Genomic DNA, 25,676 nt, shown 5'->3' on the forward strand with positions numbered 1-25,676 from the left:
ATAGCTGGGCATGAGCTGGTCAACCAGCTACCAGCTGTTTCAAACCCCAGCTTGAGCTGTTTTTTTTCAGCAGGGCACAAAACTGATATAAAAACAAAAGGCTAAATAATGAAGAGAACAGACCATTTAGTCCGTTGAGAATCATAATCTACCTGCACTGTAGAGCATTCTGGAGCATTCAGACCTGGTTTTGAATAAGTGTAACAAACACAGAATCTGAAAGAGCATTGAACACGCGTCCCTGCACAAACCATTTTATTTTTATAAATTTTTATTCCCATGATAAGCAGTTTGGTTCTCACTTCAATGATGCAGTTCTTAAATTAAATGTGCTCATTGTATTTGGAAGGCATAATGTAGCACAAGACTTGAAAATGATATGGAACCTGTTTTATGTAGCTCTCCCTAAAGCAGCCATCTTGTTTTCCCCCACAGCTCTGCGAAGACCTCTTCACCAAAATCAATGACAGCAGCAATGACAACGGCATGGGTTACTCCGTGGAGGTGAGTGTTCCATAATCTCTGCCTCCATGGCTGTCAATGGCAGCAATGTCGTGACACCATCCTGTCTGGATGAATGCCCCCTTAAAATATCTGCCCTGTGCTTTCGCCAGGTAAGCTACATGGAGATTTACTGTGAACGCGTGCGGGACCTGCTAAACCCCAAAAATAAGGGCAACTTACGAGTCAGGGAGCACCCACTGATGGGGCCCTACGTGGAGGATCTGTCTAAGCTAGCCGTCACCTCGTACAGTGACATCCAAGACTTGATGGACTCTGGGAACAAAGCCAGGTAATGGGGAGCTGACCACCTCATGTCCCCCTACTCCTTCGAGAAGTTGTGTGTTTTCTGTTTTCTTATTAACTGGAATGTTCCGTAGCAGGTTTGGCGTGAGCTGGGTTCATATTTCATAGCATAAAATAATGGTGAGCGGTATAGTTATGAATGAATTCAACTTTTCATTAATTTGTTTTCTTCACATACAAACAGGATAAAAAGCTGATAAAACATCACCTTGCCTGTAAGCATATAAGCTAGCTAGGCAGAATCATTTGGCCATACTGTCTGACAATGGACATTGGAGTTGTACTGTGGACTGATGAGTACTCATCATACAAGGATGACGTCTCAGCAATTTTCCTAGCTTGATCTCTTTAATTAAAGTAATTTAGTTCATTAACTAACAGCCCACTGCAAAAGTGTATAGCTGTAATCCATGTCAGTGAAGGGTCACTTAGCCAAAAAGAGTGAATTAATTAGAGGCCGCTTCATAATCAGAATTTTCAGGGTCAGACAGCATGACAAATGCTTTTTTTCTTCAGGATAGGGAGGTTAAATGGATTTGCTCTCTCTATATTCAATGTTTTTTACCCCTGAGATAGAAGCTTTGCTGGATACAGAAATGATTTAATTACTTGGAAAAACTGCCCATTTAATTACCATGTAATCCCTCAGTCCAGTAAGGTCTGTCAGTTTTGTTTGTTAGGTGATTACCATGTCCATGTGATTACCATGCATTACATTTATGGTACAGAGAAAATGGGGGGTAGATGCCAAAACAACAAAACAATAAAAATACAAAACTTAGAAAGAACCTATTAGATTAAATGATTATAAAATATTTGGACATAAGAACATTAAAACCTGTGGTCATTAATTAATTACAGTATATTTAAATGCATTACGTACAATATACTCAAATGTTTATGCATTTACATGATACTTTTTGGTCTCAGCAATTCCAATATTTGACCTGTGACGCGTGCTAATTTGATGACACCAATCACAGATAGTTGCGGGAGCTTGTTTGTTGTTACTGTCCTGACCTCTGTCCCTGTCCCTGCCCCTGTCCCTGTGACCTCTCCACTCAGGACTGTGGCAGCCACAAACATGAACGAGACCAGCAGCCGCTCTCACGCCGTGTTCAACATCATCTTCACCCAGAAAAGGAGTGATGCAGAGACTGACAACACGTCTGAGAAGGTAGAACAGTGGTCACAGGCCCCGCTGTGCTTATAGCCGATATCGATTATCGATTATCAAACAAACATTGCCTTACTAAACTGCCCTTTATTCTAGCACAAGTCTAAATGTGACATGTATAGAACAGTCGACTCTACAGAAAATTTGCTAAATTGATAATGTATATAATATAGTGACCTGCATGTTCATGCATGTGTGTGTGTGCATACAAAGTAGTAAAGTAGGCTCACTCTATGATTGTCCTGTGATTGTTCCTCTTAGGTCAGCAAAATCAGTTTAGTGGATCTGGCTGGAAGCGAGAGAGCCGATTCCACAGGGGCCAAGGGCACCAGGCTGAAGGTGAGCTTGCCTTCATCTAACAATGATGGATGGGCAATACGTAAAGACCTCCTTGGTGTTTGCATACATGTTGACTGAGGAGGGATTGAACACATTTTGAAGCACAAGGCTATAATGTTGAGTGGTGCCTTTAGTTTGAAATGGCTGTCTTGCGTTCATTTTCAGGAAGGAGCAAATATCAACAAATCCCTGACCACCCTGGGGAAGGTCATCTCTGCTTTGGCAGAAGTGGTCAGGACCATTCTCTTTCATAACATTTTTGATCATTATTCAATTGTTTGAGCATGAACTTTACTCATTTTTTATATCTTCTATCATAATTTATCATGTTAAAATGTATTATTTTCTTTTGATTTTAGGATTCTGGTCCAAACAAGGTATGACACTTCATAAAAATCTTTCAAAACAATATGTTGACATTCAGTATATTTGTTTATGAATGCTCATCGTACAAACCTAGACATTACTATTATATCTGTTGTTATTTATTTTACAGAACAAAAAGAAAAAGAAGGTGGAAAACTTCATTCCATACAGAGATTCCGTGTTAACCTGGTTACTGAGAGAGAATCTAGGTAAGGGCCATGTAATATACACATTTAATATGAACAGTGGCCGTAGATGGACTTTGATAGTATATTAAAAACATACAGAATAATAGTTTTTCACATGATATAAATATACAGTGTATAAAACAATACTGTGTGCCTTCTGTCTGACTGGGCCTCCCTTCTCTCTCAGGTGGAAACTCTCGCACTGCGATGGTGGCCGCCCTTAGCCCTGCTGACATTAACTACGACGAGACCCTCAGCACACTCAGGTAGGTCCACCAGGCAGAGAGACGGACCCCCTCATCTCAGACCTGGGAGCAAGAATCACCTGTCTTTTGACTTTTGTTCTGGGGACCACCCTGTTGAAAAGAACAGCTCAAGCTAGGTATTGAATAAGCGGGTAGCTGGTTGACCAGTCCAGACCAGCTTCCAGCTTCACATGGTTTGACCAGCTCAAGCTATATTTTGAAACAGCTACCAGCTATGTTGTCAACCAGCTACCAGCTCAGACAAGCTACCAGCTCTAGCTGGTTGACCTGCTCATACGCATACCATTTTCAAGCTGGTCAAGCTGGCATAGCTGGATTTTACAGCAGAGCAGTGCACTCACAAAACATTTATTTGTAAGTCAAAACTAAGGACATGGGCTGGTTGATTCCAGGCCTCAGTGTCTAATGCAGCCTCCTGGACCGTTGGTATGAAAGAGGAAATAGCCACTGAAACCACATTATGTAAGAGCAACATCCTGTCATCAGCTGAGTTTAATGAGGAGCATTGAGCTGCTGCCGTCTCACCCTCCAAACACCCTTCAAACTTGCTGGTGCAGTGTTTGTCTGCCTCTAGAGGAGACTGCTGATCTGAGCTGTGTCAGAGCCAGGCTCTTAAAGGTAGCAGGCCTCAAGCTTTCCTATTATACTCCCAGAAGCACAGTCTGCTATGTGGACATAATGTCTGCGTGCTTCATGTGTGGTTTTCCACACTGAGCCTGGCAGACACTCATAACTGCCATCTTCACCAATTTATTTGAGTGCAGTATACCATACCCGGACGAAGTCACATTTTCCTCCGGGTTCTCTGGTTTCCTCCCACACTGAAAGACATGCATGTCAGGTTAGGTGTACTCCTTCCATTGCCCTTGACCAAGGGACTTGGCTCAGAACTGGAGTTCCTCCCAGGCGCTGCACTGTGGCTGCCCACTGCTCCTAAGTAACTTGGATGGGTCAAATGCAGAGGACAAATTAATACTTTTCAAAAAAGTATATCTTACTCAAATAGCATTCATTTGCTCATTAGTTTAAGTAATGACTGTTGAATTAAGTGAGCAGTGCTTAGGCCTTTCCCTGCATCCCACAGGTACGCTGACCGGGCCAAACAGATCCGCTGCAATGCAGTCATCAACGAGGATCCCAACAACCGTCTGGTGCGCGAGCTGAAGGAGGAGGTGTCCCGACTGAAGGACTTACTCTGCGCACAAGGCCTCGGGGACATTATTGAAAGTAAGACACGGCGCCCTGTAAGAATGGCAATGTCACCCACTGTTACATGTACCACACACAGTCACCTACACTACAAACAAAGGACATCCAGTGAGCAGCAGTTCCGCGGGCAGAAATGCGTTGTTAATCAGAGAGGTCAGAGGAGAAGGGCCAGACTGGTCAAAGCTGTCAGGAAGGTGACAGTAACACAAATAACCACACATTACAACAGCTGTATCCAGAAGAGCATCTCTGAACACAACGCATCAAACCTCTAACCTGGATATCAGATCCTGGGTGCATACTACACTGTTTCAGCTAGAGCCTAATATATACTGTTTACTATACACACAGACACAGCCAGTGACTAACACACACCAGATACTATACACACGGTCACAGCCAGATACTAATATTGTATAATACACAGTCACAGCCAGAGACTAATACATACTGGATACTATACACACAGCCACAGTCAGATATTAATACTGCACAATACGCACACAGCTTCTCCCACACTGTTTAAAGAGGTCCCTAACCATGGACGTGTGGTCTGTACCTAACCCTCTGTCCCCTCCCCTGTCTCACTTATGCCTGTCTGTATGGCTGTGGATTGTTTATTAGCTGGGCTGTGTGAAGGGAGTCCAGACTGAGGTGTGTGTGACTGTCTCTCACTGTGTCTCTTCTTCTCTCTGTCTCTCAGCATATCCGGCTGCCGGCCCCAAGATTGCTGGTTTGAAACGTGTGTACTGTATCTTGGCACGCCCATGCTTTGCAGCTTGATTAAGGCCTAACAGGTTAAGGTTTAAGCCTCAGCTGTGTCTTTAGTAGAATATCACTGGGGGTCCGTGTTATTCGGGTAAAATTGGGAAGGGTAGGGTATTTTCTCCGTGCCACCGGATACCAGTAGTCACCAATGACAGATGTGCTGCTCATCTGATTAACATGATCTGTAGCCTATGTAGCCTGTTGTGTATAAAGTACTCACCAACTCACAGGCAAGTGCTTAGAAGGAGAGCATGTGTCACGGTGGCAGTACTCATAGCAGGTGTAAGTTACTTCTAAGGGACAATTGGCAATTCCAAAGTTAACAGAAAAAAATATAGTTTAAAAAATCATAATCATAATCATCAGTGCATGCGTCTCTCCCCTCCTCAATGGAATTAGACTTTTAGAGATTTATTTACTAGTTCTAAGTGCCGAGTTACGAAACCCAATTAGCAACACAAAACAAATCGATTTCACTTGAAATCTACACAGTTTCACCATTTCCCTCTTTATATTGACGCTCCCTAAATCTGCCAGATCCACAGAGTAATTATAGGCTGAGATCTGGTCAATAGTCCTTTAGAACTGGGCTGGGTGTCTGTGTCAGGCCACCGGGCCCCCGATGCTGTTCTAGTGCTGCTGGCCTGCGTTTAACGGCCTACTGTGGCTGTGGCTCTAAGGCTTAGCGCAGCTGCAAATCCCCGCAAGTAAACACATTCGCCAGGTGCCTTCCTTTACAGAGTTAACGTCGATAAAGGACGCAGGCGAGATCAAATGGATCACTGAAACAGTATTGGACAAGTGAACCCAGTTTGTAAACAGCGGTCTTCCTGCCACGTTCGGCGATTTGCTCTTTCTAGTGAAATCAATAGAGATTCTAAGATGCTTAGTAAGCACCTGCTGATGCTCCTCGTTTTCACCCTAGATTACATTACATAACTGGTGGCACACAATTACATGGTTTGGCATGTTCATAAATAATCCAACATAGCAATTGAATCATTAGCTTTGAGCTAGACTTCACAAATAACCTGTGTGGAGCAAAAGGAAATTCCTATTGTCCAGTGTATTCTCTGTGGTATGCATTTTAGTACCCATTTAAGGTGTAACCATTTTCATCCTACACTGGCTTCTAATGAAAACAGGTCTACTTGCCACTGGGTATATATGCTCAACCAGCACGATGGCCCCCCTGTTTCCGTGACCCATCCACTGATAGGCTTCTGGTTGACCCCTGATATCCCTGACCCTGTAGATGCTTTCCCCGCCCACCAACCCCAAAAACTCAACTCACACCCAGGCTCAGCTGCCAGAGGAGGCAGGAAGCCATAGAGAGTTAATGCACTGGCAAAATGGATCCGCTTAGATTCAAATATGTTCTGGTACAGGCTTAATTAGGAAGTGCAGGACAGAGGCTAACGGGTTCAAGCTGAAAATAGATTGTTATGGGACTGTGCAGTCTTGAAAAGATCTTCCCCTTGGTAAAAAGCATAGCCTTTTCTAATAATTGAGTAATGGCGTCTCTCTGATTGGACTAAATTGAAGAGGTATAGGGAATTATAGTGCGAGTGAGCTGTAAATGAGGGAATTCACCATAATGTTCATGGTGGCTCTGAGTCTATTCATCATGCTTAATACATTTAACCACTGCCTGAAGGGTCATTCAGGGAAGATGGCGTTGGCAGTTAGGCGTTGGCAGTCTAATCTGGCAGCATTTACCTTTCTGTCCCTCTCTATATTACATAATTATTGCAATTACAGCAAAGAAATAAGAGATTTGCACCAGGCTTCCTTCATTATAACCAAAATCAATTCATGCAAAGCGCATAGAAGTCATTTCTGTGTCGGATCCAATCACGAAATCTGCAGCCAGAAAGGACTCTGCCAGTAATGGGAGATTAGCTATTTGAACTGGTATCATTATGAAAAACATTCAAATAGAGGTTGAGGATTGATATCAATGAAAGGTACATTCTCTACACCCCTTACCAACTACAGCTGTACCCCTGCGGAAAGAAGCAAGATTCAAAATGATTTTTTCTTTGTTTCTGACTGTGAGTCATACTGTATGATGACATTACGGATACATGTTGCCATGGCAGTGCCATCCTTTCTGAATGCTGTTGTGCCGAGAAAGGCCTCTGAAATCATTATCTTGCTCTGTCTTGACAATAATCCTGGTCCCCTATATTTATTTTGTATGGATATTGTTTGATTAAGTAGTGCATTAAGCTAATGTTCAAAACTACAGACATTTTAAGAGCACCAGGGAAAAAATATCAAATGATATTAAAAACCTTGATATTTTTTGACAATAAAACCACGGGCGTAATTGGCTGGGAATGGCATCTTCATACAGGAGTGGCCAGTCTGCGTTCATAGTATTGTAACAGGTTCATTGCTGTCTTACCGCAGGTTGAGGTTTTTTTTTTGTCCTATAATGGATTTCATTACGTTCTTTAGCTGTGGGACCAGGATGCGTTTTCTGCCTCTCTCCTCCTCTTAACTGCAACATGATTGCACGGTGCGGGCTGAGTGCTCCCAGAAACACCGTAAATCAAGCCGCGGGCCTGCTCAGTCAGATCTGAGAATCAATGTCTTGTACTAACCCGAACCTCGCTTTGTGGAACAGGATATTTATGGCGTTTTCTGTGGCTGATTTGTGCTGGCCAAGTACGAAACGCAACGCAATGGATGTGGCATGTGTCGTGATGTAAAATCATGTGAAAGCTCTCCATTTTGTCTGTGTTGTTGTGTGTGTGTGTGTGTGTGTGTGTGTGCGTGAGACACGCCTTTAGGGGTGTTGTTGAGCGTAGGGGCGCTCGTTTGTTTTGAAATCTAGCAGCTTGGGCTGTACTGCCACCACAGGGGGGTCATTGGCCTTGCTAAATCGCCTGCCTTATCCCACTACATATCACGTTCCCTATTCTGGATGTCACAGAGAAATGATAGATCCTCAACAGCTTTTATAACCGATCGTTTTCATAAGTGATGAAAATGGACGTTTTTATGAAGTATACTTTGAATTGAATAAATAGAGACAGATATTACCATTAAGATTTGATATGTATTTAGTAATTCAGTAATAGGCCTTCATGAGCACACTGAGGAAGGCTGAGCGCCTAAATGTTTGTGTACCTAAGAACGTAGTAAATCTGAATGGTAATATTGTGCTGTATCCTTTTCTTCCATCATTTGATATGTATTGGGGATTCATCAGCCTCTGAATAACAGTTTATGGGAATGAAGCATGTTGTTTATATCTCAAGATGATTTTGATTGGCACATGAATGTACATTTTAAGGTGCTATAGGCTGGCTTGTCATTTGTACATCATACTGCTTGTGCATAAAGGTATCACTGTACTAATGAAAAACTTTATTTCAGAACTTGGCACACATTTCAGTGCAAGATATGAATTATGCACAGAGTAAAATGTCCTGTGTTAATTCCACTCCAGTAGGGACCATATGTATAAGAGCAAACCTGGATTCAAATAGTATTTGTTTTGGATGTAAATAATTTTCTGTGCTTCTGAGCTTGCCTGGTACTTGTGAACCTCCAAGGAGGAGCACATGGGCGGGGTTTGCACTTTTGGGATTTTTGAAGTTTTATTAACCTGTATTTATACAGGGTAAGTTGACTGAGCACGCATGCTCTTTTGCAGCAACGTCCTGTTAATTCCCCCCCAAGTAGCCTAACCTGATCAACTTAAGGGATAATTTGATTTGTTCAAATATCTAGGTTTGTCAAATGCAGAATCCAAAACAAATACTATTTGAGCCCAGGTCTGAGTAAGAGTTGATTTAACACTGAACATTTCACTGTGCAGTTCTTTATGAGTTTTCCATTGCTTTCTCACACTCTATGATGTGTCTTGCTTTTGAATGTCATAATAGTCTGTAATAGTCTTGAATGGCTCTGTGTGTCTGCCACAGGGATTGAGCCAAATTTTTTCCATCCAGCCTCATGATTTACATTTTAGTTCTTGCTCTTTTTGCAGGATTAATTTCAAGCTGTTTTGTTATTTTCCCTGTTCCACTTTTTCCACCTTTCTTCTGCTGCAATCCGTTTGTCTCACCTCCCGCTCTCCCAACCCACCCACGGCACCTTCTCCCTTAACTTTCCCCTTTCCTCCGACAGACTTGTCGGATTACAAGGACATTATATATAATCAGCAGACTTCCAATCAAAAGGGTGATCTCTCCACAGTGACCAATGCCATGACGGGGATGAGTCCCTCCCCCTCTCTGTCCGCCCTCTCCAGCCGAGCAGGCTCCATCAACAGCCTTCATGACCGCATCATGTTCAGCCCTGGCAGTGAGGAGGCCATTGAGAGGCTGAAGGTGAGAACTACATTTCCCATCAGCCATCTCTCCTCTCATTTCTGACTGCTCTGGTATCAGGGTATGCCAAAAACCTTTGAAGAACTAGGAAGATATGCCAGCTGCTGGATATCTACAGCACTATGCAGAGGAAGTAGTATTCAGGTTTAACTGAGAGTTAGTAGGGTTCTATGATCAAAACTAAATGAGTCATATTGGAATAGTTGGTTAGTCGTGAAAATATATTGATGAAAATGCTCACTTGCCAATAAGTACATTATCTTTTAGACGTTTATTTATTTAAATATACTTTTTTATTTCACAGCAATAAAATCAATGCTTAAAAGCATAAGCATAGTCTTAGCTCCAACTTTTTCAGTAGGTACCTACCTGCAGAGTGAACAGAAGGAAGATGTGAATTAGGAATAAGGAAGAAAATGTGAAAATGAGAACAGATTTACAGCAAAAATTGCCAAATTGAATAACTTAATGTATGTTCAAACAAATTGGTAACTAGTAAGCCAGTGTGATTTAAGTTAGCTATCTAAACCATTGTTTCACTTAAGGTGAACATTGCTGGGCTGAATGGCCTGTTATGTTGATGCATGCTTAACTATTCTTGTATAGCAAACATATTAGTACCACTAACTTCTTACTTGATGTCCAGGGGTCACCAGAACTCTTGGATTTATATTAAACTGTATTAACTCTCTTATTAATAATAATTCATAGATCCCTGACTACATTTTGGATTATGATTGGGTGGATCATAATGTTATTCTGTTATGGGAATGCCGGTAAAGGATCCAAATGCAGACCAGAAATCGACAACGCACAACAGCCGACCACAGGAATAAAAAGTAAAACACAAAAATCCAAAGCTCAGAAGTTACAGGAAACGTGGAACAAAAATATTCTCCAAAAATTCCGAACTAAAAAATCCAACCAAAAAATCATTTACTAGGAACAAAAAGTAATACAAACAGAACGGCAAAAAGGTAAGCAGAGCAACAAGTTTAGACAGTGTATCTCACCAGGCTTACAGACAGATACTGGTACGATCTGACAAAGACTGAACAGAAGGGAAGAACTTAAATAACAGAGGGAGGCTAATAATGGGCAGGAGACAACGAGGAACAGGGGGAACCAATCAGGGCAATGATTAAGTAAATGAACTGAAGGGGGCGTGGCTAACAGAGGCAGGTGAGGGCGGAGTCAGGCCAAGGAAAACAAGAGCACATGGTGAGGCAGACAATCACAGGCAATACTAAGACAGTCATGACAACATGAATATGAAAAATAATAAATTACAAAAATAAAGGATAATAAACAATTAAATTAATTCACAAAACACCGATCATGACATATTCATCCAGAACAATCCGATGTTTTAATTATGCCGATCCTTTCGTTTCCTAGGAAACTGAGAAAATCATTGCCGAGCTCAATGAAACCTGGGAGGAGAAGCTTCGTCGCACAGAGGCCATTCGAATGGACAGGTGTGTGCATAACCACACCGACTGAAGTGGAAGAGGTTTAAACTCATGATGGGGGGGGGGGTCTCGTAATGGGTGAAGCTAGGGAACAGTCGGTGGGCTGCCAATTGCTAACTTATCTGAACCACAAGATTTTACCCTCCACAGGACACCACACACGTTAAAATCAGTGAGTCACAGCCCCATAATTTGTGGATTGACAATGAGTGATCAGTCGTAGACCCTACTCGACCCAATCACAACATTTTCCCTCTTCATAGCAAACCACACTGGCTAAATTCATTGAGTGGCTGATAGCACAGTATGGTTGCTCTGCCTAATCTCCTTTCACCTGTTTAAAGTAAAGCCTCAACCCGCCTGCATCTCCCCTTACTCTTGAAACCTCCAGGAGTGAAACTGTGCCATATCACCCTTTAAAGTGCTAATGAACACTTGTGAATGCCTTTTGACCCCCGAGATGCCATGTTTGACATGACAGTTCTCCTTTTTTTATCTTGAGACTGTATGATTTTTTTAATTGGAGGGATTAAATAGTAAACATGCAATAAACATAATGCTTTCAGACATCCTGTACCAACTTTGCATGTGTTGTACGGGCATAACTGTATAAAATGTCAGCAAATATACAGGTGCCAAACTTTCAGTTCCTGTACCTCTAAAATTTGATGTTTCTCACAAATTTTTTCTTTTTATGGATAAAAGGCTAGTCATTTGGGAGACAATAAGAAGGTGATACAGAAAGTTTTTTAATCTCTTGGGGTCAATTTGACCCCAAACGTAAAAGTGGTCATAAACTTTTAACATAATAGGAGGGTTAAGAGAGCTGCAAGGTGAACTGTACTCTGTTGGCTATTTCAGGGAAGCACTTCTGGCTGAGATGGGCGTGGCTATGCGAGAAGATGGAGGCACTGTGGGGGTCTTTTCACCCAAAAAGGTAATAATAATAATAAAGTGTTATTTACATTTTGGAGCCTGTCCAATAGCTGTGTGTATCTTATTGTGGCTACACTGAGGCTTGAACCACTAACGTGCTTGGGTCCCAGTCATGTACAGTACCTTAGCCACTAGGCTACAGGCTTCCTAGTGCTGTCATTCGATCTCACCATGTTATTCTGGCAATAGATACATATTGTATAAACTATTGCGCCATCATACTTAATGGAGTGTGATAGTGGCATACTCATTTAAAAAAAGGGGTTTTGTAACGGATGGCCGATAAAATGATGATTTCTGTTGTAATGATTTGTCTTGGAACCGCTGTGGTGGAAGCCGAGTATGAATGAACATAAAATGCTCTCAGAACACCTAGCTGACAGTAAAAATGTTATCGCATTGCTGCAGTGCTGCAGCAACACTTTTGTTAGTCTGCTGCTAAGATTGCTGTGAAATTCCAGCCCTCTCCTTTCTTCAGAGAATGTTCTCCATTTTGTTCTGTCTGCGATGGTTCTCGAGAGGGCAGTCGCTCTATGTGAAGGGCTATTTGCCTTTTCAAATAGGAGGTTATTTAAATGTGAAGTGTGATTGTATAGAAGATGAATTTGAATGGAAGCTATTACTTATTATTTATTTTTTTTGCAGTAGGCTATCTAAACGTTGTGTATTTGCAGTAGGCTATGCAAATATTGTATAGTACCGTGCAATTTAAGGTTATTGCAGAACTGAAGCATTGATTTATAATCATACCCTAAAAATGTATTTTACAAAAAAGTCTAAAATGACATTCAATGAAGTAATTTTGATGATTTGATAAGTACATCACAACAGCTGTGAAAGGCCCATTTAATTTGAATGGAATTACACACACGCGGAAGAGTTGCTTTAAAATCTTTTCAAAATACAAAAAATTTGTCATTCTGAGGTAGTTACAACCATATCTGTACTGACATAACCTGTTAGATGACCTCATTTTCATATGGAACCTGTGGCAAAGAAGTCGGGCATGTTTACGTCATTATGGATCACCGCTCTCCTATCCATCAGTTCTCCTTCATGTCACAGTGTCCAGATGACGCAGGTGCGATTGTGTCCTGCTCCAGTGGAAAGAAATTGAAGACCATTTTTTCTGCAGCTTCCTACTGTACTAAACTACCTCTGTATAGAGTACCCTTGGCGGTGATTTACGATGGCACAAGTACATAATCTGTGACAGCAGTATGGTTTTAAAGACACTGTTCTACGTCAGTGCTTTCTCCAGCTTTTGATGTAGTGCAAATGCTTAGCCATTTTAGCGCATTAGCAAGTTTCTAAAGAAAAACAAGAAAATTTAAGAGACTATATCATTATGGCTGCAACTGTACATATAGGCTACCGGTGACTCATTTGTTGCAAATCATCTGTCACGATATACTGGGGGTGGACAGCATGGTTAACATGCAGCACTTGAGTTCCAAAAACAAAGCAAATGACCGTGAAATAGCAGCAACAATATCATCAAAAAAAAACAACTGCAGAAGAATACATGGCTCTGTAGCAAAGGGCCTTTTTCTTTAAGCCTAAGAGCCAGCCATTTATATAACCGAATAATTCCCTGCTGAAAAAAACAGCTCCGGCTAGGCTTTGCGACAGCTGGTAGCTGGTTGACCACTCCCAGCTTGACATGGTTTGAGCTATGTTTTGAAGCAGCTCAGACAAGCTACCAACACTAGCTGATAGCACAGCTCATACCCAGCTAGACCGTCTTTATGACCAGCTTGGCCATGCTGTTTCACCAGTTCATACCCAGCTAAACCAGAATATGACCAGCTTGGCAATGCTGGTTGACCAGTTCATACCCAGTTAGATTAGATTATGACCAGTTATAAGGCAATAGACAGCAGCTCCTGATTGGCAGCAAGCCACTATAGCCAGCATGCCCGAGCTGGGTTGATGCCCTTCATGGTCCTGCAGCTCTTCCAGATGGCCAAAGCACTGAATAGACAGCAGCCCCGTCGTGCTCCTCCCACCCATACTACCATCACACATGACATTCAAAAGCAGACCCTTATCTGGATTTTTCACCTCAATAAACATCCATTGTGGACAACTCACATCTGTCAAAGGATGCTGAAGAAAGCTGTCACTGTAAATTCACTAGTTGAAGATATTATTCAATTCATTTTGGGTGAATGTTGTCCAGATACAGGAAGGGCAACGTTGAGTGTTCATAATTTATGACCAGCTTGGCCATATACTGCCTTTTTTCAATAATGAAAATTTTGCACATGGAGATAGTGAAGAATAATCTCTCCACAGACACCCCACCTAGTGAACCTCAATGAAGATCCCCTGATGTCAGAGTGCTTGCTGTACTACATTAAAGATGGAATCACCAGGTGAGAGACGTTTGAATTTTTACTTGGTTCTTTGGTGTTTGGAGGGAATATGCAGGCAATTTTATATGTAACCATTCTTTAAAGAAGCACGCTAATTGAGAACAAGTTCTCATTTACAACAACAACTGGAACACATAAGGTGCGAACACCAAGGCTTGGATCCAGTTCACAGTTTTGCGGGTGGTGCAGTAACCAGTGAACTTGCCCATATTAACTGTACCGGTGAAGAAGAATAGATAACACAAAACACTGGTGTTTCGCTCAGAATTTACGGTTGCTAATAAAGCGCTCGGTTCTCTGTTCAGGGTGGGCCGCGAGGATGCTGGCCGGCGGCAGGACATTGTCCTCAGTGGTCACTTCATCCAGGACGAACACTGCATCTTCACCAGTGCCATGGGCCCGCTCAATGAAGGTGAGGCCGTCTGCTTCCTGGTCACAGTTTAGGGGCCCATGGGCTGGGACCGTGGAATGAGACCACACTTGTTGATTACATTGCTGTTGTCTAGAACAAAATAGCACATTCTCTTCCTGAAAGAAGGAACTCATAATGGGAAAATATCAGGAAAATTATGAACATGTATTACACTGTACACTATTGATCCTTAATCCTGGTCTTGGGCAGCCACATAATTAGGTGTCCCAGCAGGAAGTGCTGGAACCATATTGTTTTTGTTCAATTTTTTTTACTAAAAGTGAATGGGCAGCAAAAACTGAATTGTAGAGCTATGAAACTTGGGATATTAACCCACAGCCTCTCTTGTGAATCCAGTTCACTAGCTACTGTTACTGTGTTTGTCATTGTAGTTGTCCTCTCATAGAGTTATTTCTTCTTGCAGCAGTGGTAATTCTCGAACCCTGTGAGGGGTCGGAGACCTATGTCAACGGGAAGAGGGTGACCGAGTCCACCGTGCTCCGATCAGGTGGGTCTGCTTCCCCAAGAAAACACAGAGCCTGTAGCTCTGGATCATGGCAGCTGCCTCTTTAGTAACGCAGTCCAGCTCTAATGGGCTCTCATTAATAAAGTGAAATATAAATCTATATGGGCTATTAAATACATAATGAAAACTTCCTTCAGCTCTTAGGCTTGCAGGATAAATACAATCATCCATAGATCAACAAACAAGACATAAATACAGTATTGGGCACACAGTATTATGTTTCCTGCTACCATCGATCTCCTCATTCATTAATGCTAATCTATATGGCTGTGCCATATAAGTAGAATACATTTTTTGACTTGCATTTTCCTGAAAATTAGAATTGGATGTAGTCCTGAGTCAAATATACGTAATTGTTTTGCTTGTCTGGTTGTATTGGAACCTATGCAGTACTCTCACAAAGTGCAAACCCCGCCTTCTGGTCCTCTTGGTTGGCTCAATGGATTGTTCGTAATACACATCACAAACCTTGACTCCTCAGCTATGCTGGAGGACAACCTGTCCATATAACTGCTTGTGTTTTTCCACTAAAAATATTGTTTTTAAATATCAGGTCAGCTAAAATGCTTATAAATGCAATGATAATACAGATTCATTACGGTTCATTTCTGCACCATTCATGGTTGCTCAAATCAAGCTGATCAGGAAACAGACACGTCATTCTTTCTTTTGCCAAAAATTATTACCTGGCATCAGGGAGAAGAAATGCAAAAGTTGTCAGAGAATCTCGTTGTCCTGGAAATTGTCACATGATTAAGAACGATACATTGCAGCAGGCAAGATGAATCGAGAACAGAGAAGTATTTTAAATCCAAAAAATTACGAATTTCATCCAGGGGTGTGAGCGGTTAAACAGTTAAACGGTTAACCGGTTAACCAAAACTGATTTGTAGCCAGCTACAAAAAATTGAGCTACAAAGAGAGAATTGTAATACATGCAAGTTCATCAGCAGGCATATTATTGCGGTTCTAAACTAGCAATCGACTAGCTTCAGTAGTTCGAGCAAGCAATTGAGCCATTTCAAGGGGTTTCACATGCAAACAACATAGGGAATTGAATGCTACAGTATTACAGTTATCAAATAATTTCTGTAGCCGTTGGTTGACTTATGGCTTATTGTAATGTTGTGTCGTTTCTTAAGGTTCGCAGAAGATCCATGTTTATTCGTTGACACGCGTATTCAAACTACCGGCAAACTGAATGTAGCTTTCCACTATGCTGTATCTACATGAAAACAAAAAAAGCAATCAATCTGCAGTCATTTCAGTGGTTTAAGAATGCAAACATTGTATGGAATTGAATGCTACAGTCCTATAGTTGTCAAATATTTTCTGTTGCTTGCTTATTCTATCACGTTTCCTCACCGACGGTCGAACCTCGGATTCAGGAGGAGCAATGTGGCTTCCGTCCTGGCCGTGGAACAGTGGACCAGCTCTTTACCTTGGCAGGGTTGCTGGCGGGGTCATGAGAGTTTGCCCATCCAGTCCACATGTGCTTTGTGGACTTGGAGAAGGCTTTCGACCGTGTCCCCCGGGGAACCCTGTGGGGTGTACTGCGGGAGTACGGGGTACCGGGGCCGTTGTTACGAGCCATCAGGTCCCTGTATAACCAAAGTGAGAGCTGTGTCCGCATTCTCGGCACAAAGTCAAGCACGTTTCCGGTGGGTGTTGGACTCCGCCAAGGTTGCCCCTTGTCACCGGTCCTGCTTGTGGTATTCATGGACAGGATCTCAAGGCGCAGCCGAGGTGAGGAGAGTGTCCGGTTTGGTGACCTCAGAATCGCATCTCTGCTTTTTGCGGATGATGTGGTTCTGCTGGCTTCATCGGACCGTGACCTTCAGCACGCACTGGAGCGGTTTGCAGCCGAGTGTGAAGCGGCCGGGATGAGAGTCAGCACCTCCAAGTCCGAGGCCATGGTTCTCTGCCGGAAAACGGTGGATTGCTCCCTCCGGGTTGGGAACGAGTCTTTGCCCCAAGTGAAGGAGTTCAAGTATCTCGGGGTCTTGTTCACGAGTGAGGGTAGAAGGGAGCGTGAGATCGACAGGCGGATCGGTGCAGCGTCAGCAGTAATGCGGGCGTTGCACCGGACCGTTGTGGTGAAGAAGGAGCTGAGCCGGAAGGCGAAGCTCTCGATTTACTGGTCGATCTACGTCCCAACCCTCACCTATGGTCACGAGCTTTGGGTAGTGACCGAAAGAACGAGATCGCGTATACAAGCGGCCGAAATGAGCTTCCTCCGTAGGGTGGCCGGGCTCAGCCTTAGAGATAGGGTGAGGAGCTCGGACATCCAGAGGGAGCTCGGAGTAGAGCCGCTGCTCCTTCGCATCGAAAGGAGCCAATTGAGGTGGTTCGGGCATCTCATCAGGATGCCTCCCGGGCGCCTCCCTTTGGAGGTTTTCCGGGCTCGTCCAACTGGGCGGAGACCCCGAGGGAGACCCAGAGCCCGCTGGAGAGATTATATATCTCTCCTGGCCAGGGAACGCCTCGGGATCCCCCAGGAGGAGCTAGAATGCGTTGCTGGGGAGAGGGACGCCTGGAATACCCGGCTTTGCCTACTGCCCCCGCGACCCGACTCCGGATAAGCGGGTGACGATGGATGGATGGATGGATGGGTTTCCTCATCCATGTTGAAACTACTGCCAAACCGAACTTTGCTTTCCACTATACGGTATCTACATAAAAATAAGTAAAGCAATACATTATCAGTAGGTTATTTATCCATCGGATATCGAAAGCGAAAATTCCCTGGTTTCAGCTAAAAATGGACACGTCAATCTCACCACCACGATTGTCCCATGCCGTATAAAATGCATTGGCATATGAAATGCAAGTTTACCATTACATAATAATATATCAAATTTAACTACAGATTTCTGCAACTGTAAGGTTGCACTCCTCAATGTCAATGTAAATGTAAATATTTAATTTGGTAATTAGGCTGACTTACTATTATCTGACCTACAATGTTGACATTGAGATGGCCCAAAATAAAGTTTGAAAAAACAATTACATTTCTCGGTAATCCAGTAAAGAAAAAAGAAAAAGATACGACCCGGAGTGGTCATATCGGTTAACCGGTTAACTGTTTAAAAAATGGTGTGGTAACCGATCACTTAAACTGATGATTTGTCATCAGTCAGGTCTGATTGGAATTCTCTAGAATTAGAATTAGGATTTATTTCCTGTGTTTCCTTACTCCTCCAGGAAACCGCATCATCATGGGGAAGAGCCACGTGTTCCGGTTCAACCACCCAGAGCAGGCCCGGCAAGAGAGGGAGCGAACGCCCTGTGCTGAGACCCCAGTGGAGCCTGTGGACTGGGCCTTCGCCCAGAGGGAGCTGCTGGAGAAACAGGGCATCGACATGAAGCAGGAGATGGAGCAGAGGTGGGGAGCAGCCATCTTCTTTTTCGAAGAAGCAGGCAGTAATGGGAGCAGATAAATGATTTAGTGCCAGTATGAAAAGGGCAGGAAATTAGTCCGGGAGACCAGTTTATAAGATAAGGGACATTTCCAGGCAGACAAAGAACCTACTGATGGAGCCTGAGAGATAATCCAGTGAGCTTTGATATTTATTTTTGCTTTATTTATTGATGGAAGCCTGTGGTGATATGACTTGCACAGATGTTATTGGGAATGCAAATTGAGTGTGGTACAGTGTGTTTCCTGCATTTGCATAGTGTGCATAGTGTGCATCGAGTTGTTTTCCCCGCAGGCTGCAAGAGCTTGAAGATCAATATCGCAGGGAGAGAGAAGAGGCCAGCAACCTGCTGGAACAGCAGCGACTGGTGAGCTAACATTTCCCTGGAAATTCCCCTCAAATAAAGGAAGCAACCTACTAGGAATAAACAATAAAGTATGTTACGAGAAATCAATACAAATTGCATGAGAAGCAAACACACAGCAACATGGAGACCAAGTCTGCCCAGATGCAATTTGGTGAACATCCTCATGCCTCATAAATTGGATTCTGTGGGTAATATCTAGGCTTTGGGAGTGAATGATGATGTTCCTAAATTCCTCAGGATTATGAGAGTAAACTGGAGGCCCTTCAGAGGCAGGTGGATTCCCGTTATTACCAAGAAACCACAGAAGAAGAGGAGGAGCCTGAAGAGGAAGGTGCGAATTATGGATGCATGCCTTTTATTATGATTACAATCAAAGCTATGCAAGTAAGCAAGTTGGAATATTTTGTTTTACAAATCAAATGTATTCATAATTCCTTCGTAAATTCCTTCATCTGTGCTCAGCTGTTTCTTCCATTAATATGGAAACATTGTTGCATTTGTGCTATGTCACAGGGTGGTATCGCCATTGACCAATGTGACCAGACAAAGCAGTTATTGATCTTGGTTCCGTAATGTCTGTATTTGGCATCACTAATGAGAATACTGTGCAGTCATTGGTCTACAGGTAACAGGGGCTTCATTTATCAGGGATGTGATTCATGGTGATAGATACTGTACTATTACAGCAAGGTTCTGCAGGAAGCAAGAGGGAAGTGGAATTGTTGAAATAGTATACACAATTTTTCACATTTTATACCTTTAAATGATCAATAAAATTTCTCATTTGCTCTAGCGCTCACAGTGACAAATTACCACACACCTCTTCTAAATATTAAAGAGTTGATCTCTAGAGATCCAAGGCATTGCACCATTAAGACTCCACTAGAAATTATAAAAATGATAAAAGCATCTAGAGCAGCCAGTCCTGCTTGTGTAAGTTTTGCCTTTTTCCGTAGTGCAATGGTCGGAGCGGGAGACGGAGCTTGCGCTTTGGGCATTCCGCAAGTGGAAGTGCTACCAGTTCACCTCCCTCAGGGACCTGCTGTGGGGGAATGCCATTTTTCTGAAGGAGGCTAACGCTATCAGTGTGGAGCTGAAGAAAAAGGTGGGCATCGAACCTGGTTATGGAGGAATGCATTTAGGAAATGCCACTGTCAAATGTATTAAAGCCCAAACAGTGTTGAGTGGTCGTTTTACAATGTGAGGAATGGGTGGCTCATTCAGTTAAGGCACCACACTGCGATGCATGGATTAGCTCCGTGGACTCGGATCAAAGCTGGGCCGTGCCCATGCCGAATGCAAATTGGCATTTGCACCTCCCAAGGTATGGATTCACTAAGTTAGGGGTCCTCGTTTCATCGCTGTCTAGCAATCCCTGCTGGTCGATTAGGACCCTTGGCCCCCCAAAGCCAATGCAAATGATAGGTCTTCCTCTGACTCCCCAGTAGGGACCAAAGAACAGGGCTGCAGTAGCAAGTAGCAAACTAGACATTCCACAATGGATATGTACAGCCCCATGTTAGGTGCCAATAATGGAAAGAAGCAAAATTAAAATGGTTTAATGTTACATGCTGATCATCACCTGCCTTTTCCCTTCACAGGTTCAGTTCCAGTTTGTGCTGCTGACAGACACACTATACTCCCCTTTGCCTCCTGACCTCCTGCCCCCCAACGCAGCCAAAGACCGGGAGATACGCCCATTCCCACGTACCATCGTGGCAGTGGAGGTTCAGGACCAGAAGAACGGGGCCACTCACTACTGGACTCTGGAGAAGCTCAGGTGCTGCATCCAGAGTGTTCACAGCCCACAATCACACATGCTATAGTTTATATACGTACATACTGTATATTCATATTATTGTTTTTTTAATTTTTTTTATTATCCATAGATACAGGTAAAATAATTAAAAGCATAACGTGTAGACCATTTGTATATGCAATATACATTCATTGCAAATAATTGTGGGCCCAATCCTGTGAGCTGGCCTTTGTGGTTACTCCGCACATAATTGATCAACTGAAGCAGTTACACTGTTAACTCACCTCACCTGATTTCTTGGGTCTGAATTGGTAGCTGATATTAAGCATTAAACAAAAACTAGAACACCCTGTGGCTCTCCAGGACCAGGAGTGAGGACCACTGGTGTAAATGGTATTCAAACGTAAGATGGGCATCTAAGGCAGGGATGGGCAACTCCAGTCCTGGAGGGCCTGTGTGTATGCAGGATTTTGCTGCCACCAGTTACCCTGGCTCTATCAGCTAATTAGCCATATGCAAAATGTCTGATTAACTCGCAAATTAGATCAAAATAAAATTCTACAAGACAACATTTATCAGCTGATATATCACGGAATGTGGATAAAAATTGTATAAATCATTGGGATAATTAAATAATAAAGAGCAGAAGTTGGTCTGAAATCCAGAAACAGATATGACCCTTGTTGCCCATCCCTGATCTAAGGTAATTCCACACTGTTTATTTATTTATTAACATATTATTGATAGTCAGAGATTTTTTTATAGCTAGCACGAGCGGACTCATTATGAGGAGTTGTTTTTGTGGAGATCTGAAATACATAGACTCTTGTACCACTTGTAAAGGGAATCCAAGTCTATGGTTAACTTAAAACTAATTTGGTTTATATTATAATCGGAAAGGACAGTGCAGTGTCATCAAATTTACACACTACGGTAAGACCATTCAACCATCCAAACTAACTTGACCAAGGATAGAACCTTGAGGAACTCCAATATTACAATAACTATTTTTGTGATCATTGTGAAGAGGTGATTTTTCAGATTTTATAGAGTTCTATTATAATTAAATGAAACATGTAATTGATATGTTGAACAATATAATGACAGTATACATGTTTTGGCAATTGCTTCATGCATCTCCAAGTCCCCGCCTTCTGTAGGCTTAAGCTACTTCATGGTGATGCTTCCCTAATTCCATACAGATCACTGTTCATGACTTGGTCCAGTTCCCTTATGATAAACCAAGTCTGTGAAGAACCACACCCTAACTACATTTTGCCCCTGGTTTGCCCCCTGCAGGCAGAGGCTGGAGCTGATGCGCGAGATGTACGACCGGGCTGCTGAGGTCCCCAGCCACTCCATTGAGGATTGCGACAATGTGATGACGGGCGGGGACCCGTTCTACGACCGCTTTCCCTGGTTCCGCCTGGTAGGCAGGTGAGTGGTGGCATGGTCACTGTCACGGTAATCTGCAGAATGACTGCAAACTGATCATTACGCACCATCACCGAATGTGTCTGTTCATGAAAGCTCATGTGAACTGCAAATTTAAGATTTAGGAAATGTTGCCCTACCCAGGAAACCCTCTTGTATGTGCTCCACAAATACTGTCCAAGAACATGCAGGCATTTTCGTATGCAGTTGTTTTTCATGTTTTTGCATATTTAACAAATGGTTTTCAAACCAGATTGAAGTGATTGTGCTAACCTGAATCCCAGCCAACACACGTTCTCACATGTTCCTGTGGCATTGTGGTGATGTAATAATGTCACAGGAATGTTGAGAAAATAGAGCATTGTGTGTTAGTTAGGATACTGTATCTGTATAGTGCTGATCTCTGCTGTGATAAATCATTGGCTATTGCGCAGAAATACAACATCCGTAAAAATTTGGTGAATTATAAAATTTATTCAAAGGTGGATTGGATAGCTTGAAATTAAATCTTATGTTAAGTACAAATGTGTTTAGTTACTATAATAGCTGCCATTATGAAATATCAGGTACATTTCTCAATTCTGAATTGCATTTTCAGTTGGATAGTGTTATTGAAATCGAACAGACCAATCTGGAGTTTCCAAACCTAATTGTAAGGTTGTGAAAACCATTCTTATAATTCCCAAAGCAATGAGACGGTGACAGAACTGCATGTCATCAGTTGTGGCCAAAACGTGCCTCGTTTTCCTGTTTGCCATGATCCAAATTTCCAAGTTTGACAACGTTACATTCTCTGTTTACTCCATTAATCGTTGTCCACAGCATTATCCTTGTCGAAACCCAGAAACCTCTGACAGCATGCCCCCCCAGCTCCCCGTCACAAAAACCTGCAATTCAGAAATGCAAGTTTTCGTATTACGCACAAGCACTTATTGGGACGGTTGTGGAATTGAAGGGAGGTTCCCGTTGTCAGTCCATATGGAAGCAAGGCTTGTGCTGTGGCTCAGAAATACTGGGCAGTAGGATTAATCTGTGTGTGTTTATCTTGTTGTACTAACCCAGTTCCCATGTTTCTGGCTGCACTAGCACCCCCATTTTCAACACGTGCATGAGCGAGCGCATGACCAATCTCACCCCCTCCCCCACCTTCTCCGACCCCGACTCTGACATTACCGAGCTTGCCGACGAGCGGCATTACGGGAAGGTGGAGGAGGAGGATGAGTTGGAGGAGTTGGAGGAGTTGGTGGATGATGATGAGGAGGAGGAGGAGTTGGAGGACCTGGACGATGAGATCTTTTTGGACGACCCGTGCTCGGAGCTGGGGGGAGAGGAGGGAGAGCGCTACCCGGGCTCCAGCGAAGGCCAGGATCCCTTTTACGACCGCTCGCCTCTATTCAGTGTAGTGGGAAGGTTGGTGAGGTTTCAGGAGCATGCTGGGAGAGGAAACTAGCTCTTTCACACTGAGACACCGGTCTGTCCACGGCCGCCGTGTCCGCCAACTGCTAGGGATGTTTCCATTCAGCTGAAGTTGTTCCTCACATGGAGGGGACAAATTGAGCATGAGGCTCTGACACCAAACACCCGGCTGGCAAACCCACGGAAACTAGACTGATGGGAAAATAGCTTCCATTTGAAATCCAGGCCGGAAAGATGATGCCTGAGTCTTTGAAGTATTTGAAATATTCAAATTTTTGCTTATCTGGATTCTTGAGAGAGTACCCTGGGTTGAATGTAACATGGGGTTGGTCATTAGGGTACAAAATTTCTTTTTCATTCAGATTCATTAAATCTTTTTATACATATTTTGTGCCAGTTCACGTCTCTGTATTACAGAGAGCAGACCTGTGTCAAATATGTATTTGAAATACTTTAACCCAACAACATTAAATACTGCAGATTACTGACAAAAAAATAAACTTTGAAAAGAAACATAAAATATATGTTCTGAACAAAGGTCTTCTTGCATGTGATGGTATATTTTGGTTAGTAGCAGGTTTTGATAAAAAAATATCAGGGATATGTTGGGGTGTTTCCAAATTTTACCACCTGAAATATTTCAAATAATTATTTGACCCAGGTCTAGTACACACTTAAATTGAGAAACACTTAGCTGCTTCAGCGAATATTTCCTGTGTCAGCTTTCTGAACCAAAGTGACTGTGAATCCTCTATGCTAGGGTATCCCAAACTCGGTCCTGAAGACCACTGCATATACTGGTTTTTGTTTCAGCCAAATTTGTACTAATTGGGAATATGTGTCTACATATTCCAGTGATTTTGATTATTAGAATGCAGTTTTGGCTCATTACTTTTGTACTTATTTTCCAAAAACAAATATTAAGCTTCAGTAACCAGATATCATCACTCCAATGTGGTATTTGACGACATTCAATCAATTAATAAATCACCAATCAACCAGTCGGTCACCCAATCAGTCCAAGGGAATTTCTTTTTCTTTTGGACCAAAAACCAGCAGACTCAGAGGCCTCCAAGAACATTTGGGAAGCCCTGTTCAGTGCAAAGCGAATCACCAGCAGCAACTAAATCAAAACTCTTTTGGTTGGAGTCAATGGTTAAACAATATGCATCACTGCGCAACACATACAAACACAGACCAAATATTAGGTGAACTTTCAAAATGTTTTGATAAATCCTACATCATACCAACATGAGCATGGCATTTCTGTTTTTAATCGATGTTAAAATCATAAAATATTTCCTTTGGTTATAAAGGTTGTACAGTATAATACACCTATCTGGCTAATTGCGACCAAATTGAATACTACATGCAGTGTGTGTTGTGTATTTTTATGAGCAAAATTTCAACATGGAGTATTCCTCCATGCTAAAAATAGAGAATGCCTTGGTCTGTCACCCCCCATGGTTCTCAGAATTCTGACAGCAGGAATCATCATGGATGCAAAGTGAAGTATTGCAGGAAAGTACCTAAATTATGTCTGTCAACCCTTAGCGGTGAGAAATCCTGATAGATTACATAATTGTCCTTTCATCATTTCATCACAAATCAATTTTAGGTTTCTTGTACTTCCATGTACATTCATGCAAAATCAAATGCCACTATAGATAGCTAACTAAAATTCATTCAGTTACAATATGGCTGTTATTTAATTCAAAGCTTTCAGTGAAAAAACAATGTGATTCATTATGTCACTCCCATACAGTTAAAATTAGCAGGATATTCATGTTTGCAGAGGACAAACAACAGGAACAACAGCAACTAGCATTGCTAATATTAGCTAGCTATGCTGATCAATAAATTTTAGTAATACAAAAATGAAACCTTTTGCTTGTTGTTCCACCTCATGAATATGTGTCGGTACAGATATTATAGTTCAAAAGTTTTTTTCATATCGTAGGGTAGTATAGTAAACTTCAGTAACTGCAGCTATGTCTGTTTTTACATTGTCTTATTTACAGTAGCTAAGCGCTTATCATCAAATATAATAATTACTTTTATTTTCATTTTAACGGCACGGATATTGATGAA

The 25,676-nt window shown here is 42.4% G+C and overlaps 1 protein-coding gene across 1 annotated transcript in view; it reads left to right on the forward strand.

Annotated features, from left to right (window-relative positions):
- Positions 1-25,676, forward strand: part of kif1ab (kinesin family member 1Ab) — a 69,819-nt gene that overhangs the window by 23,746 nt on the left and 20,397 nt on the right. Inside the window, exons 5-27 of the mRNA XM_061241084.1 lie at positions 436-504; positions 615-793; positions 1,873-1,984; positions 2,246-2,323; positions 2,489-2,554; positions 2,683-2,700; positions 2,820-2,898; positions 3,065-3,143; positions 4,228-4,370; positions 5,056-5,094; positions 9,333-9,466; positions 10,865-10,944; positions 11,800-11,875; positions 14,173-14,252; positions 14,558-14,664; positions 15,089-15,172; positions 18,395-18,575; positions 18,904-18,976; positions 19,214-19,307; positions 19,933-20,081; positions 20,578-20,756; positions 22,035-22,172; positions 23,256-23,579. Of these exons, the coding sequence (XP_061097068.1) occupies positions 436-504; positions 615-793; positions 1,873-1,984; positions 2,246-2,323; positions 2,489-2,554; positions 2,683-2,700; positions 2,820-2,898; positions 3,065-3,143; positions 4,228-4,370; positions 5,056-5,094; positions 9,333-9,466; positions 10,865-10,944; positions 11,800-11,875; positions 14,173-14,252; positions 14,558-14,664; positions 15,089-15,172; positions 18,395-18,575; positions 18,904-18,976; positions 19,214-19,307; positions 19,933-20,081; positions 20,578-20,756; positions 22,035-22,172; positions 23,256-23,579 (2,561 nt within the window). The remainder of the gene's footprint in view (positions 1-435; positions 505-614; positions 794-1,872; positions 1,985-2,245; positions 2,324-2,488; positions 2,555-2,682; positions 2,701-2,819; positions 2,899-3,064; positions 3,144-4,227; positions 4,371-5,055; positions 5,095-9,332; positions 9,467-10,864; positions 10,945-11,799; positions 11,876-14,172; positions 14,253-14,557; positions 14,665-15,088; positions 15,173-18,394; positions 18,576-18,903; positions 18,977-19,213; positions 19,308-19,932; positions 20,082-20,577; positions 20,757-22,034; positions 22,173-23,255; positions 23,580-25,676) is intronic.

Source organism: Conger conger, chromosome 5 (genome assembly GCF_963514075.1).
Source record: "Conger conger chromosome 5, fConCon1.1, whole genome shotgun sequence".
NCBI classification, from domain to species: domain Eukaryota; kingdom Metazoa; phylum Chordata; class Actinopteri; order Anguilliformes; family Congridae; genus Conger; species Conger conger.